The sequence below is a fragment of the Halichoerus grypus genome, chromosome 7 (genome assembly GCF_964656455.1).
Source record: "Halichoerus grypus chromosome 7, mHalGry1.hap1.1, whole genome shotgun sequence".
NCBI lineage: Eukaryota > Metazoa > Chordata > Mammalia > Carnivora > Phocidae > Halichoerus > Halichoerus grypus.
In genome coordinates, this window is record NC_135718.1 from 95,801,876 (window position 1) to 95,815,959 (window position 14,084).

Genomic DNA, 14,084 nt, shown 5'->3' on the forward strand with positions numbered 1-14,084 from the left:
TGTACTGGGTACTAGTGATAGAACAATAAGCAAGACATAATTTTTTGCCCTCACGGAATGTACAGTCTCATGAAAAATAAAAGACGGGCCAAAGCAGAACTCAGACATCTAAGCTTTTGCTTGCATGTCAGATTCCAAACAGTTAATACCAGCTGCCTGGCAAATGTAGGTGTGCAACAAATGTCTTGCTAATCTTTTTATTTTAAAAAACAAAAATCTGTTTTTTGTCTTTTATAGAAAATACATCATGGTTATATTTTTTTTTAAGATTTTATTTATTTGAGATAGAGAGCGAGATCGAGAGAGAGAGAGCACGAGCAGAGGGTAGGGCAGAGGGAGAGGGAGAAGCAGGCTCCCTGCTGAGCAGGGAGCCCAATTCAGGACTCGATCCCAGGACCCTGGGATCATGACCTGAGCTGAAGGCAGACGCTTAACCGACTGAGCCACCGAGGCGCCCCAACATTTCCTTATATTAAAGTCATTAGTACACATCAAACCTTGAAGTTCTGAGCCTTCTACTGGAGTCCATTGTTGGGACTGTAGTTTTCAGACCCTGAGGTTTTAGACCAAAAGAGAGAAGGATGCAGATGTATCTTTACACATATTGGAAAGGTTACCAAAAAGGAGAAAAACGCTAAAGCAAACTGATTTTATGTTCGTTTTAAATATTGTGTGAAAGGTTATTTTAAAGGGTCTGAGGAATATTTGTTTTAAGCATTAAAAACGTGGTGACCATTGAGACCTGGAAAGCCCTCACTGCACTGACTGCCTCAGACAGGCTGAACTTTCTAACTGCCGCATCTTTACTTCTCTTCCAGAAGATTCTTTTTCCAACTCTGGTTATCTAAGTCCCCTCCATCAAATAGGACTTCACCGATAGTCCTGCAACTGAATTAATTTCTCTCTGTGCTAACATTTCATACCTGTGTTCTTCACAGTGCAGGGTCTCTTGGGTTCCAGTTATTTGTATTTATGGCTTTTACGTCTTTTAGATTTCAATGTCCTCAGATGTTCATAATTTCTTTCTGTGGGTATAGTGCTTTACAAGTTGTAGGAGAGCTACATGTTTATCAAATTACGTATTCATTTATGAACCAGCACATAATATCTATTATTGGACAGAAAAGTTAGGCTCAATAAGCCCCTCTCTCTCTCTCTCCCCCTCTCCCCTTCACCCCTCCTGTCACAGATCAAAAATGTGTTACACTCAGCCCGGCTGCTGGGGGACGCGGCCGTTTCCTTCACAGAAAACTGCGTCGTGGGAATCCAGGCCAACACAGAGAGGATCAACAAGCTGATGAATGAATCCCTAATGTTGGTGACAGCTCTTAATCCTCATATAGGTAAGGTTTAAGGAATAATAATGTCATTTTGACTACAGAATTAAAAAGCAAAAATATTTTTAAGAAATTGTTGGATCAAGGTGGACAGCAAATTCCTTTTGGGCATTGTTTGGTAAAATCTCATAAAATATTCGAAATTGTGTTGAAAGACACTGTTTATATATTAATACGCTGTCAGTGATGCTTCATTTTATTTGAAATGTAAATTTAGAAGTTCAAACTTAAATAAATCATAACGGTATTGAGATGCTCAACATTCTGTGCAGACTACTTGGGAAGGGTCCCCTCAGTTGGTAGCGTCACTAGGTGGCACTGCCGATTAGCAATGTGGGATGAATTCATTTTTCTGCCTTCTCTACGTGCTCTAATATGCTTTGATTTTGTTGTTTTATTCAATTCAGAAATGTGAAGTTACCAATAAGAACAAAAGAAGAAGGGTAGTATTCATTGCTTATAGGGAAAGTGGGGGAAATGTAAATATTTTATCTAAAACCATGACTCTTATATTGCAAGCCTTTTCCAGAATTATAAATATTTTATTGTGTAAATTCAAACATCCTGACTTGGATTGTGGACTGACCATAGTGATCCTCACTAAAGATACAGTTTCAGCTTGCAGGTTTTGAGGCCTTCGCTGCATTATGTTATGGTGCCTTGAAAGCCGTTTCCCACCTTCTTACTGCCAAGCTGAGGTTGTTAACATATTCTTTGATTTTCTATTTTATAACAAGTTATGATACAGTCATTAGCATGATATGGTTGCTGGTTAAAATATTCTTCTATAATCCTGGATTTTCAAAGCAGATCTTCTGTTGGCTTCACATCAAGCGGTAATTTCAGTTTTATAAAGTTAGAGCTCATTTGACTGCTTCAGGTAGCTCTGAGAGAGAGGTAGCTATGGTTATAGCCTATTCTGTGGTGTAGTATGGAGATTGGTAATAATATTTTGATCCTTTAAAAACTATTGTACTTTAGCATTCAGCCAGGGAGTTACTCAGGGGAACCCAAAGGCTTATGTGAGAAATGTTCCCTCACATCTGTATGTCAGAACACTTAAGTTAGAAGTGCTCCTAACGCTGAGTGATTGGCTAGTCTTTCTTGGAATCCGTTTTCTGTGAGGTGAAGGCCATGCAAGGATAAGTGGGCAAACCAGACCTTGCTCTGTAGTGTGAGCTTGTAGCCGCTTGTCATGGGTTCTCTGCCGGCTTGTTGTGGAACAGGCTGGCTGGTGACAGGTATCTGTGGGACCCAGAGAGTAGAGCTGAATGGTTAGCGTAAGAGTTAGACTCTAACGTCCTCAGTGTAAGAGTACACAGTACCTAATACTGACCCTGATCATTTGATGAAAATTCTTTCTCAAAGTTACTCTGATCAGTAAATGCCCTTTTCAACATGCTTCGCATTCACGAGTTCGGGTGAGTACTAAAATTGCCCATAATGTGTTTCATAGATGGTTAATGGTTACATGCCGACACGTAACATCTTGCCTGGTTGACGGTCCTGTTGCCTCAAGGCTTTTGTCCCTTTGACCACAGTCCTCTGATCTGGGGGCATTTGGGGGTTTTTTCCTCCTCTGTTGGTTTCATTTTTGTTTGTTCTTTTTTCTTTAAGATTTTATTTACTTGAGAGAGAGAGAGAGAGAACAAGCAAGGGGGAGGGGCAGAGGGAGATGGAGAAGCAGGGGATCATGACCTGAGCCAAAGGCAGACGCTTAACCGACTGAGCCACATAGGCGTCCTTTTATGTACTTTATTGCTTTTGCCTTCTGACCTTTTTTTCGGTTGTGTTAAGACAACTTGCAAAACTGTCCCTGCCCTTACCTCTGTTAATTCCAGAGGCAGATAACTGAGGCAAACAGCATACCTGTGGCCTTTGGTACGAGAACAGATCTGTGCTAAAACTTCCCCTGTATCCTTGCGACCTCTGGGAAGAGGTCAGGGTACTGTGAAGTGCTGCTGGACGCAGTTGGCAGGTGCGGCCCTCCCTGGGGCCCCCTCCCCCACCTTGCCTCAGAGCCAGACCCCACAGCTCCCGCACAGGGGTGCTGTTTGCTGGGGCACTGCAGCACTTAGCTGCTTATGCTTTCGTAGAACGATTGCTTCCAGTTAAACATGTTTCGAGAAACAACACATGTGTCTGCTACTCAGAAGTATGTTTTCATGTCTTGGTGCTATATTGTTTTCTTGTTCTTCCCCCTGTGAAAATAGGAGTTATTCTGTGGTGTAGTATTGAGATGGGGTAATAATGCTTTTGATCTTTTAAAAACTATTGTACAGGGGCACCTGGGTGGCTCAGTCGTTAAGCATCTGCCTTTGGCTCAGGTCATGATCTCAGGATCCTGGGATCGAGCCCCGCATCGGGCTCCCTGCTCAGCGGGAAGCGTGCTTCTCCCTCTCCCACTCCCCCTGCTTGTGTTCCTTCTCTCGCTGTCTCTCTCTCTGTCAAATAAATAAATAAATTCTTAAAAATAAATAAATAAATAAATAAGTAAAAACTATTGTACGTTAGCATTTAGCCAGAGAGCTACACAGGGGAACCCAAAGACAATTGAAGTGGCCAACTGCCCATAGGAACAAATCTGTTGTAGAAAGTGAGGTATGTTTAAGTCTGTATCATTTAAGAAAAGTAAAGGTTTTATTCTGTATCAGAAATGACAGCTCTCAAGATAATCACTGCTAATTTTTTTTTTAAAGATTTTATTTATTTAGTGCAAATGCGGATAGGGGCAGAGGGAGAGAGAGAATCTTAAGCAGACTCTGCACTGAATGTAGAGCCGACACAGGGCTCAATCTCACAACCCTGAGATCATGATCTGAGCTGAAATCAAGATTTGGAGGCTTAACTGACTGAGCCACCCAGGTGCCCCTGTTAAATATTTTTAAGATTAAAAATGTTACTTAAGAGATCAGTAGCCTCAGTTGAGTAAAAGATTACCTTTTGCTTTAGAAAACCAGATTTCACTACAAACTCCTGCACTGCGTTTTTATTTTTTCTTCAGGGTATGACAAGGCGGCAAAGATTGCTAAGACAGCACATAAAAATGGATCAACCTTAAAGGCGACTGCTATTGAACTTGGCTATCTCACCGCAGAGCAGTTTGATGAGTGGGTGAAACCTAAGGACATGCTGGGTCCAAAGTGATTTAAATAAATTTGTAATAAAAATAATTATGTTCTATAAAAGAAATGAAAAAGACTCCTTATTGTTCTTAAACAGAAATGGATGAGTGTGCAAGGAATCTGCTCCTGAACTTGAATGTCTCTAGCAGAGCAACTTGGTCGATATATAAAACCCCAGGATGTGCTGGGTCCAAAGTGAATTTGGAAAGTGTGAAATGAAGTGATTAAATTGTATAAAGTCAAAGAAAACGGACTCATTTTTCTTTTATGTTAATTGACTTTATTATAGTCAAATCTCATTTCTGTGTATGTGTGTTTATTACTTCATCTGTTTTATAAAAGAGCCATATCAATTTTTAAAGAGTTTTAATTTTGTTGGCTGGTGCTGTTTTCAGTTCCCCTGTAATGAAAAAGTAGTTATCTTGTTCCTAAGTCATATACTTAGACATTTTTTCTTTTCCTGTGATTTGGGGGCATGAGCTAACTGAGCACTTGCCCTGCAGCTTGGGGGTGTGAGTATGTGTGTGCATGTGTGTGTGTGCATACATTGTCTGTTAGGAAGTAGGGCAGGTTTAAAAATTGGGCGGACATACTCCACGTGCCGATAACACACACCTCCTGACCTTAGATCAGTTATCACTGAAGGGCTGCAGCCTGTGGGTCAGGAATTCTAGGATGTGGATTCGGAGGATCGGGGCGCAGGCCCGAACTTGGGAAGAGAGGAGGGTGTCGTGAAAGTGAGTCCTGTTCATCACCTTTGCACCAGTGCCAGGAGTTTTCAGCAGGGATGCACTTGAAACAACCACAGGGGATTTTGAATAAGCAGTTCTAGGGAGACCCAGGCCAGATTGATCTAAACCTGAAGCTAAAGGCACGATTTAACATACAACCAACCCCCATTATGGAGGAAGTAGGACTGTTTGGGGTGTTTTGCCATCTCTCACATGGTAAATCACAGGATCGTGGAGAGACAGAGTCCCACTAGTTCAGCTCATCTGTAAGCAGTGCTCTATCAAGTCTGTTTTTAAGAAATGGGAGACTTACCCCGATACTTATTCTTGGAAAATTGTCCAGCAACACCCATTCCCTGTGGTATTTAGAAGGCAGCGTGTGTAGCACGTAAGATTGTAATGAAGAGTTCTAGAACCTTTGTGATGAAAGATGAAATTACGTTCTTCTCACTAATCTCTTAAGCCTGACTGAGCACTCTTTTTTTTTCCCCCCTTAAAAAGGGTTTCCAAACTTTTTTACCGAACTGTGGAACCTATAGGATCTACTTTCCAACCTTCCAGTAATTGTTTTTGCCAGGTGTTCTTCACATGGCGATGATGTGATGCTGGCACAGTTTGCTTTAAAACAAAGCATGCATTCTCTTAGTCTCTTTTGTTTCAAAAAAGATTTTTACTGGAAGAAGTCCTAAAATCAATTAAATTGCTTAGCAGTGCTGGTAGTCGACATCCCAGCCGGCAACTGTTGTGTCGCTGGGGGACTTAGTGATGTGGACGTTGTGCCTCAGCAGGTGTCCTCCGTCTAAATAGGCCATCGTGTGAGGGCTCAGCCGGAGACGGAAGCGGTTATGTAACAAAGATAACAGCAGATTGAGTTCCTAGCCTCAGACAGTCTGCGCAGCTGCTAGGTCCTAGTGTGTTAGGAGCTGTCAGTGAGTCTTGAGAGCTGACAGTCGTCTCTCTCTGCTGTTTGTGAAGGACAACTCTGCTCTATGTGATGTAATCCTATAGAAGGGTCTTAGAATTCCCTGGTGAAGCGTTGTACTGAAAGTCAACCTCAGTGTTGTTTTTTGTTTTTTAAAGATTTTATTTATTTATTAGGGAGAAGCAGACTCCCCCACTGAGCAGGGAGCCCAACGCAGGGCTCGATCCCAGGACCCTGGGATCATGACCCGAGCCGTAGGCAGACGCTCAACCGACTGAGCCACCCAGGCGCCCCAACCTCAGTGTTTTTGCACAGGGGCGATTTTATCTCCATGGGACACTTGGCAATATCTAGAGACATTTTTGGTTAAAATGTTGGGTGAATATGTTTAAAATGGACACAAAAACAATCCATTGATTGGGAACGTGTCATGAGTATGAACAAACATGTAGAATGACAAGGGGTTTTCTTGAGCAAACTAATTTCAGAGGAGGAAAGTCATGGGGTTTATGAACTGATCAGTCTCGAACTACCACCAGCTTGACACGCAGAAGCATCAGGGAAATTCATAGTCACAGGCGAAATATGCTCCTTTACCTGTTCAATTTGGTTGACAGGAAAAAAAATGTATTCACAAAAACTTATGAGACTATTTCATACCCAAACATTTTAAAGGACCATGTTCTTGAATATAGCTGCATTAATGCCTCTTTCATTTCCTCTTCAGTTGTCCTTTTGATTTATAACTGTGGCAGCGAGAAATCTGGGAGAGACAAATCTAATATATTTTTTAAAAGAAAGATAAGCTTAAAACTGGTAACCTAGAATGAATTTGTTGGTGGGGATTAACAGGTACAAACTCCCAGTTATAAATAAGTCGTGGGAATGCAGTATACAGCATAGGAAATATTTTATTTTTTATTATCATGTTATGTTAATCACCATACATTACATCATTAGTTTTTGATGTAGTGTTCCCATGATTCATTGTTTGTGCATAACACCCAGTGCTCCATGCAGAACGTGCCATCTTTAATACCCATCACCAGGCTAACCCAGCCCCCTCCCCTCTAGAACCCTCAGTTTGTTTCTCAGAGTCCATCGTCTCTCATGGTTTGTCTCCCCCTCCGATTTCCCCCCCTTCATTCTTCCCCTCCTGCTATCTTTTTTTTTTTTTAACATATAATGTATTATTTGTTTCAGAGGTACAGGTCTGTGATTCAACAGTCTTACACAATTCACAGTGCTCACCATAGCATATACCCTCCCCAATGTCCATCACCCAGCCACCCCATCCCTCCCACCCCCCACCACTCCAGCAACCCTCAGGTTGTTTCCTGAGATTAAGAATTCCTTATATCAGTGAGATCATATGATACATGTCTTTCTCTGATTGACTTATTTCACTCAGCATAACACTCTCCAGTTCTATCCACGTTGTTGCAAATGGCAAGATTTCATTCCTTTTGATGGCTGCATAATATTCCTGTGTGTGTGTGTGTGTGTGTGTGTGTGTGTGTGTGTGTGTGTGTGTGTGTGTGTGTACCACATCTTCTTTATCCATTCATCTGTCGAAGGACATCTTGGCTTTTTCCATAGTTTGGCTATTGTGGACATTGCTGCTATAAACATTGGGGTGCATGTACAAGCATAGGGAATATTTTAATACAGCAATAAAATACAGCAATATTTTAATCACTTTGCATGGAGACAGTCAGCAACTAGGCTTGTGTGGAGCATTTTGTAATGTATAAAAATATCTAATCATTCTGTACACCTGAAACTAACAGGATATTGCATGTCAATTATACTTCGATAGTTTTTTTAAAAGTTTGGAAGAAAAGCTCTTAACCACATGGTGCATCATAGAAAGGGGTTTCTTACAGCAAATTTATTAAATTTGCATTCAGTAACTGGCTTTTGAGCAACTGATCTAGAGCAGCTTCTACCTGAAATTTGTGTGAGGAGAAAGAAGCTGCTGATTATTGTCCACCATGTGTGACGTCACCAGGCAGAACACTGAGATCATGCAACACTGTGTCACGCCAGACAGGTGAGGCCGCCGTGTTGGTATCTTTTGATCATCCTGGAGACCCCTACTGACACTGTACCCTTCAGTCCAGGGTTCTCCCGCAAGGACTGACTACGGGTACCCAGCTACAGACCAAGATGCTAAGATGAGCACCAAAAGAGCTCATTCCATTCCATCTGCTGGTTTACTATCAAGCGTATCCACTCATAAGTCTCTGGAGAGAATGAAGGTTTCCTCTACCAAACATTACACTCTAACAGATGAGCCTCCTCTTTAAGAATCTGTGGTCAAGGGGCGCCTGGGTGGCTCAGCCGTTAAGCGTCTGCCTTCAGCTCAGGTCACGATCCCAGGGTCCTGGGATCGAGTCCCACATCGGGCTCCCTGCTCCGCGGGAAGCCTGCTTCTCCCTCTCCCACTCCCCTTGCTTGTGTTCCCTCTCTCGCTGTGTCTCTCTCTGTCAAATAAAATCTTTAAAAAAAAAAAAAAAAAAGAATCTGTGGTCAAGACTGTTCATTTTGCCTCCGTCCGGTGAGGAAGGAATGTACAGTTCTTGATGAGCATGGCATGTTTTCATCAGTAACTCAGGGCTAGTCCTCACGTCAGATGTTTAAGCAGAGGTGAAAGGCGAGGCTGTACAGAGAATGGCCCAGCAAGACGCAGAAGGCAAATGAGAGGTAACCACCAAAAGAGAGAGATGTGGTCATGGAGGTTAATTGGAGTGGCTCATACTCTAGATACTTGGAGGAGGAGGAAGCACATTGATCCAGTGGAGTCCGGTTCCATCTCTGCTGCCTCCTGATTAGCTTTCTGGCCACTACTTGATGCCTATAAACCCATTTCCTCATCCTTAAAATGGAACTCTTGATACATATTTGTACTTAGATCCCTAAACTCGTGTGTATATATGAAGTACCCAGCACAATGCCCGCCCCAGTTAGCGTCTCCATTTCATTCCCTGAAGACAATGAGCAAAATTGCCAAACACTGAACAGATTTTTAAAAGGATGAGACTGAGGTGAAATCAGATTCGGCCACTCTTTCCTTTGAGACTGTTCAGCTGTGTAATTTATCATCTAAGCGGGAGCACTTTGTAGAACTGAAGGAGGTAATAAAATACTTAAAATTGTACAATTTTTGAAATGTTTATGCACCAAACAATTGTTTTTATCATATTGGTGGGCCTATTAGTAGTGCTACTCAAAAACTAATTTCAAAACTAGAATTCTCTCCAAAACAATAAAAAACACATACATATGTGTGTGTACGTCAAAAAGCAAAATTTTTAAAAATTCTGATTGAACATTAAACATGGCAGAAGCAATAACACAAGTGTATAATTTGGCCAGTTTCTTATTGTCCTTCTCTAATAAAGTGTCACTTATGATTTTTTAAAGAATGTATTTTTTTCCAATAAGGTTTTTATTTTCAATTTTTATATAAAATAGTCTGTAATCTTTACAAATTGCATTAACGGTTAATAAGTGTGAAATTTTGACATTTTCAATTTGCTCTTCTTTGTACACTATACTATTTTTAATTGAGCAATAGTCTCTCTGTAGCTGCTGATACCCCTGATAAGCTCAAAGCAAATTCTATTAAATGGAGGATACTTATAATACTATTTTTTTGTCTTGACGTGTGTAAATATTAACTCAATATTCTCTTTTTGCTAACATTCAGACTAACTGCAATAAGGTTTGTTGTTTTTTTTTTTAATTTTTAAATCTGAGTGTAGCTGACACACAATGTTACACTGGTTTCAGGCATCTAACAGTGATTCCACATCTCTGTCCGTTAGTTCCACTGTGCTCACTACAAGGGTGGCTGCCGTCTGTCACCATCGGCTTTTTTCCCTGGGCTGTGCCTCTGTCCTCGTGACTTATTCCTTCTATAACTGGAAGCCTGTCCCTCCCTCTCCCCTTCACCCATTTTGCCCATCCCCCCTCCCCCTCCCCACTGGCAACTGCCAGTTTGTTCTCTGTATTTATAAGTCTGATTTTGGTTTTTTTTTTGTTTGTTCCTTTGTTTTGTTTTTTGGATTCCACATAAGAGTGAAATCATATGGTCTTTGTCTTTTTTCAGTCTGACTTATTACACTTAGCATCTGACCTATTATGCTGAGAAAGACAAGTTCTTATTGATGATTTTTTTTTTGCCATACTTAGATGCTGTGAAATTGTAGGATGTCTCTATTAATCCTATTCCAAAACAAAATACTAATTTGCACAATTCTAAGTGGGAATTCCATACAAAGAGTTTTCTCAAAAGTTGAGACACTCCAAGTGAAATCATGCATGGTTGGAGCTCTCGTCATGGAACTTGTTTAGTTCTCTTGTTTTTGTTGGAACAAATTTCGATGTCTTACTGTTTGTGAGCTTTGTTTTCAATCATTGCAATTCAAATAAAAAGCTGCTGGTGCTCCATTCATCAAATATCTTGATCAAAAATCTTCAACTTTGTTAGTTTCCCATGGCTACCGTGATGAATTACTGTGCATTTGGTGTCCTATGACATAGAAATTTAGTTCTGGTTGCCCAGAGTCTGAAATCTATCTCACTGGCCAAAATCAGTGTCTCCATGGCCTCACCCCTCCTGGGACTCCCAGGGAGAATCTCTCCTTGCCTCTCAGCCTCTGGTGGTTGCCAGCAATCCTTGGCCTGTGCCTGCATCACCCCATCTCCGATCCCACACTTACATGGCTTCCTCTTCTGCCTGTGTCAAATTTCCCTGTTTCTCTAAGAATCAAGGTACATGCGGCTGCCTTTAGGGTCCACCTGGACAATCCAGGACAAACTGACCATCTGAAGATCCATTACTTAATAACATCTGCAAAGTCCTGTTTTACCATATGAAGTAATGTCCACAAGATCTAGAAATTTAGGACCTAGACCTCCTTGGCACCCATTATTTATCACACTACACCAAATAACGAACAAAATGCAATTACAATTTAGAAGGTACATTTACAGAAAATTCAGTTCTACTGTAGGGCACTTAGGATGATTTATGAAGTCATTCCTTAAAAGCTTGAGGAAGTGTGTGCACCACCAGTTTAAATTATTTTCTTTTTTTTTTCTTTTTATTTTTTTTATGACAGAGAGACACAGAGAGGGAACACAAGTAGGGGGAGCGGGAGAGGGAGAAGCAGGCTTCCAGCAGAGCAGGGAGCCCGATGCGGGGCTCGATCCCAGGACCCTGGGATCATGACCTGAGCCGAAGGCAGACGCTTAACGACTGAGCCACCCAGGCGCCCCTAAATTATTTTCAACATCAGCTTCATTGCAAAATTTTTTGATGAAGTAAATATGTAACGTTTATATATTTTGACATCTTCTATTTCAGTTAGGAGAATATCACGGTTTGTTTGAATTGTGTTTAGACCACAAGTAGTTCTAAGTATACTTTTGCTCCACAGGTTTCTCAATTTAGTGAAATCATTGTTTTTAACCACCACACTGTGTTCTACCAAAATAAGTATCTATATTGCTACAAGATCAAAGAACTTTATTCTCAATGTTGAACTTTTTTAAAAGAGACTTTATTTATTTATTTGAGAGAAAGAGAGTGGGGGCAGGGACAGGGGAGAGAGAGAGAATTTCAAGCAGACTGTGTGCTGAGTGAGGAGCTTTGGAATCAAGACCCTGAGATCATGACCTGAGCCAAAACCAAGAGTCAGAAGCTCAACCGACTGAGCCACCCAGGCGCCCCTCAATGTTGAATTTTTTTAATAGCATTTACAATAATATTCATGATACTGTTTCACCTCTAACACCCCAACAAAAAATAGCTTTCAATCATTATTGGAGATAATGGATTTCCTGTTTGGAACACTTGGTGACTGATATAAAGATGGTACCATGTAACTCTGGTTAATGAACCCAATTTTGTGGCTTCACATTTTTTGAAAGACTTTATTGAGTAGTTTTAGGTTCACAGCAACATTGAGAGGAAAGTACAGAGATTTTCTATTTACCCCCACTCCTACCCATGCACAGCTTTCCCCAGTATCGCTCTCCCACACCAGATGGTACATCTGTGCAAAGATGACCCTACACTGGCACATCATTGTCACCCAGAGTCCATGATTGACATTAGGGCTCCCTCCTGGTACTGCGCACACCATGGGTTTGGACAAATGCGCAGTGTTATGGCTTCACTTCTGCTGTGCACACAAGAAAACCCGCAAGCCGAAACAAATGAAATTCACTTCGTAGGATGGTCACTGAAGGTAAATGAAAAAGTCACGCTTCACAAAGGGAGCTATAAAGGCACCTTCTGCAGCTGCGTATTTTAAGTTGTCATCTTCGAGCGCTGTCTCGAGTAATTATTAACTTCTGAAAGAGGTGCTCAAGCTTCTTCAGTAGATTTGTGCCTTCTGGTTTTCACATGGTCAGTGATATCCTGAAGGTGGATGTAAATGTGGACAAATATTTTTATCAAGTGGCATGTTTTATCGATAACTTCCTTGATAAATGAAAGGCAGTACATAATTTTCTTTTATTAAAAATGAGCTTCTTGGGGCACCTGGGTGGCTCACTCGGTGAAGCATCCAACTCTCGATTTCAGCTCAAGGCTCGATCTCAGGGTAGTGAGTTCAAGCCCCATAACTGGGCTCCACGCTGGGCATGGAGCCTACTTAAAAAAAGCAAAAAAAAGAAATGAAAAGAAAAAGAGCTTCTTTTGTTTATTACTTCTGATGAGGCTTATTAAAATCTTTTAAAAAACACTTACCTAATAATAAAATAAATAAATAATTGTAGACTTATGGTATACAATAAATATCGAAACCACTGGGGCAAGAGTGCTCCAACCGTTCCCCAAATACGCTCTATGGCAAGACTGCCCGGTCCTTACTACCTAACCCTATACGGGCTTCCTGTTGCTGCAGTAACAGCCACAAAATCAGTGATTTAAAACCACACAAAGTTATTCTCCTATAGTTTTGGAAGTCAGAAGTCCAAAAACAGTCTCGCTCATGGGCAGGACTGGTTCTTTCTGGAGGTTCCAGGGAAGACTCCATCTGTTACCTGCCTTTTCCAGCTTCTAGAGACCACTTGCGTTTGCTTTCGCCTCACATTCCCCACTGCTCATTCTGGAAGGGACCGCTGTGTCAAATACACCTTCCCACCACCACCAAGCCTTTTTAATTTTTATTATTTTGACACTGCCATGACCTCCTGGCTACTCTTCTAATTATTTTTCTAGATACAGCAGTGAGGGGAGGTTTGGGGGATCAAGAGCATGGACTTGTACAAGTACTCTTGATATATTCAGTCGTTTCTCATTTTTCCTGGTAGTTATATTTTATAAAGTCACGGCAAAGACTGAGTTAGCAAATACTGACCCGTTGCTCCTGCAGGAAATACAAGGTCAGGATCCTGCAGGACTCTGCTCAACACATTTCATTGACTGATCAATACCTTGTTTTATGTGTTTAGGCTTTAAAATCTTTTATTTAATATATGTTGCTGATTCATCAACATGGAACTCATGGCCCACAGCATTTTATAACTCATGCCTGAACTAAGCTTACCTCACAGATGGACTTTCTCCGTGAAGCACATCACAGCCCCTTGTGCTGGGGGGCGCCAGACAACACCACATTTGGGGGCCATTTTAAACAGTGAAGTCACCAACAAAAAGCACAAAAGTGAGAAAAACATAGCGCTAAGTAGACCATGAAAAGAACACTGTCGGGGAGAGAGAATTTTCTCTCCACTCTCAAGGTCTTCCAGCTGGATTAAGAACTAAGTTGACATGGGGCAGATTAACAGGAGAAAAAAAAACACAAAGTTTTATTACGTGCACATAGAGGACCAATAATGAAATTAAGGAATTCGAAGAGGAAGTGGAAGCTGCTGAGGTAGTAGAATGTAAAAAATTGACAAGGTTTATTTCTGAAGCTTTTTTGATGTTAAAGTCACTATCTCTGGTGAT

General features: G+C 41.2%; 1 protein-coding gene across 1 annotated transcript in view; it reads left to right on the forward strand.

The window, feature by feature from the left end:
- Positions 1–4,711, forward strand: part of FH (fumarate hydratase) — a 32,296-nt gene extending 27,585 nt beyond the window's left edge. Inside the window, exons 9-10 of the mRNA XM_036121618.2 lie at positions 1,190–1,343; positions 4,342–4,711. Coding sequence (XP_035977511.2) covers positions 1,190–1,343; positions 4,342–4,484 — 297 coding nt within the window. The 3' untranslated portion in view covers positions 4,485–4,711. The remainder of the gene's footprint in view (positions 1–1,189; positions 1,344–4,341) is intronic.
- Positions 4,712–14,084: the final 9,373 nt, after the last annotated feature.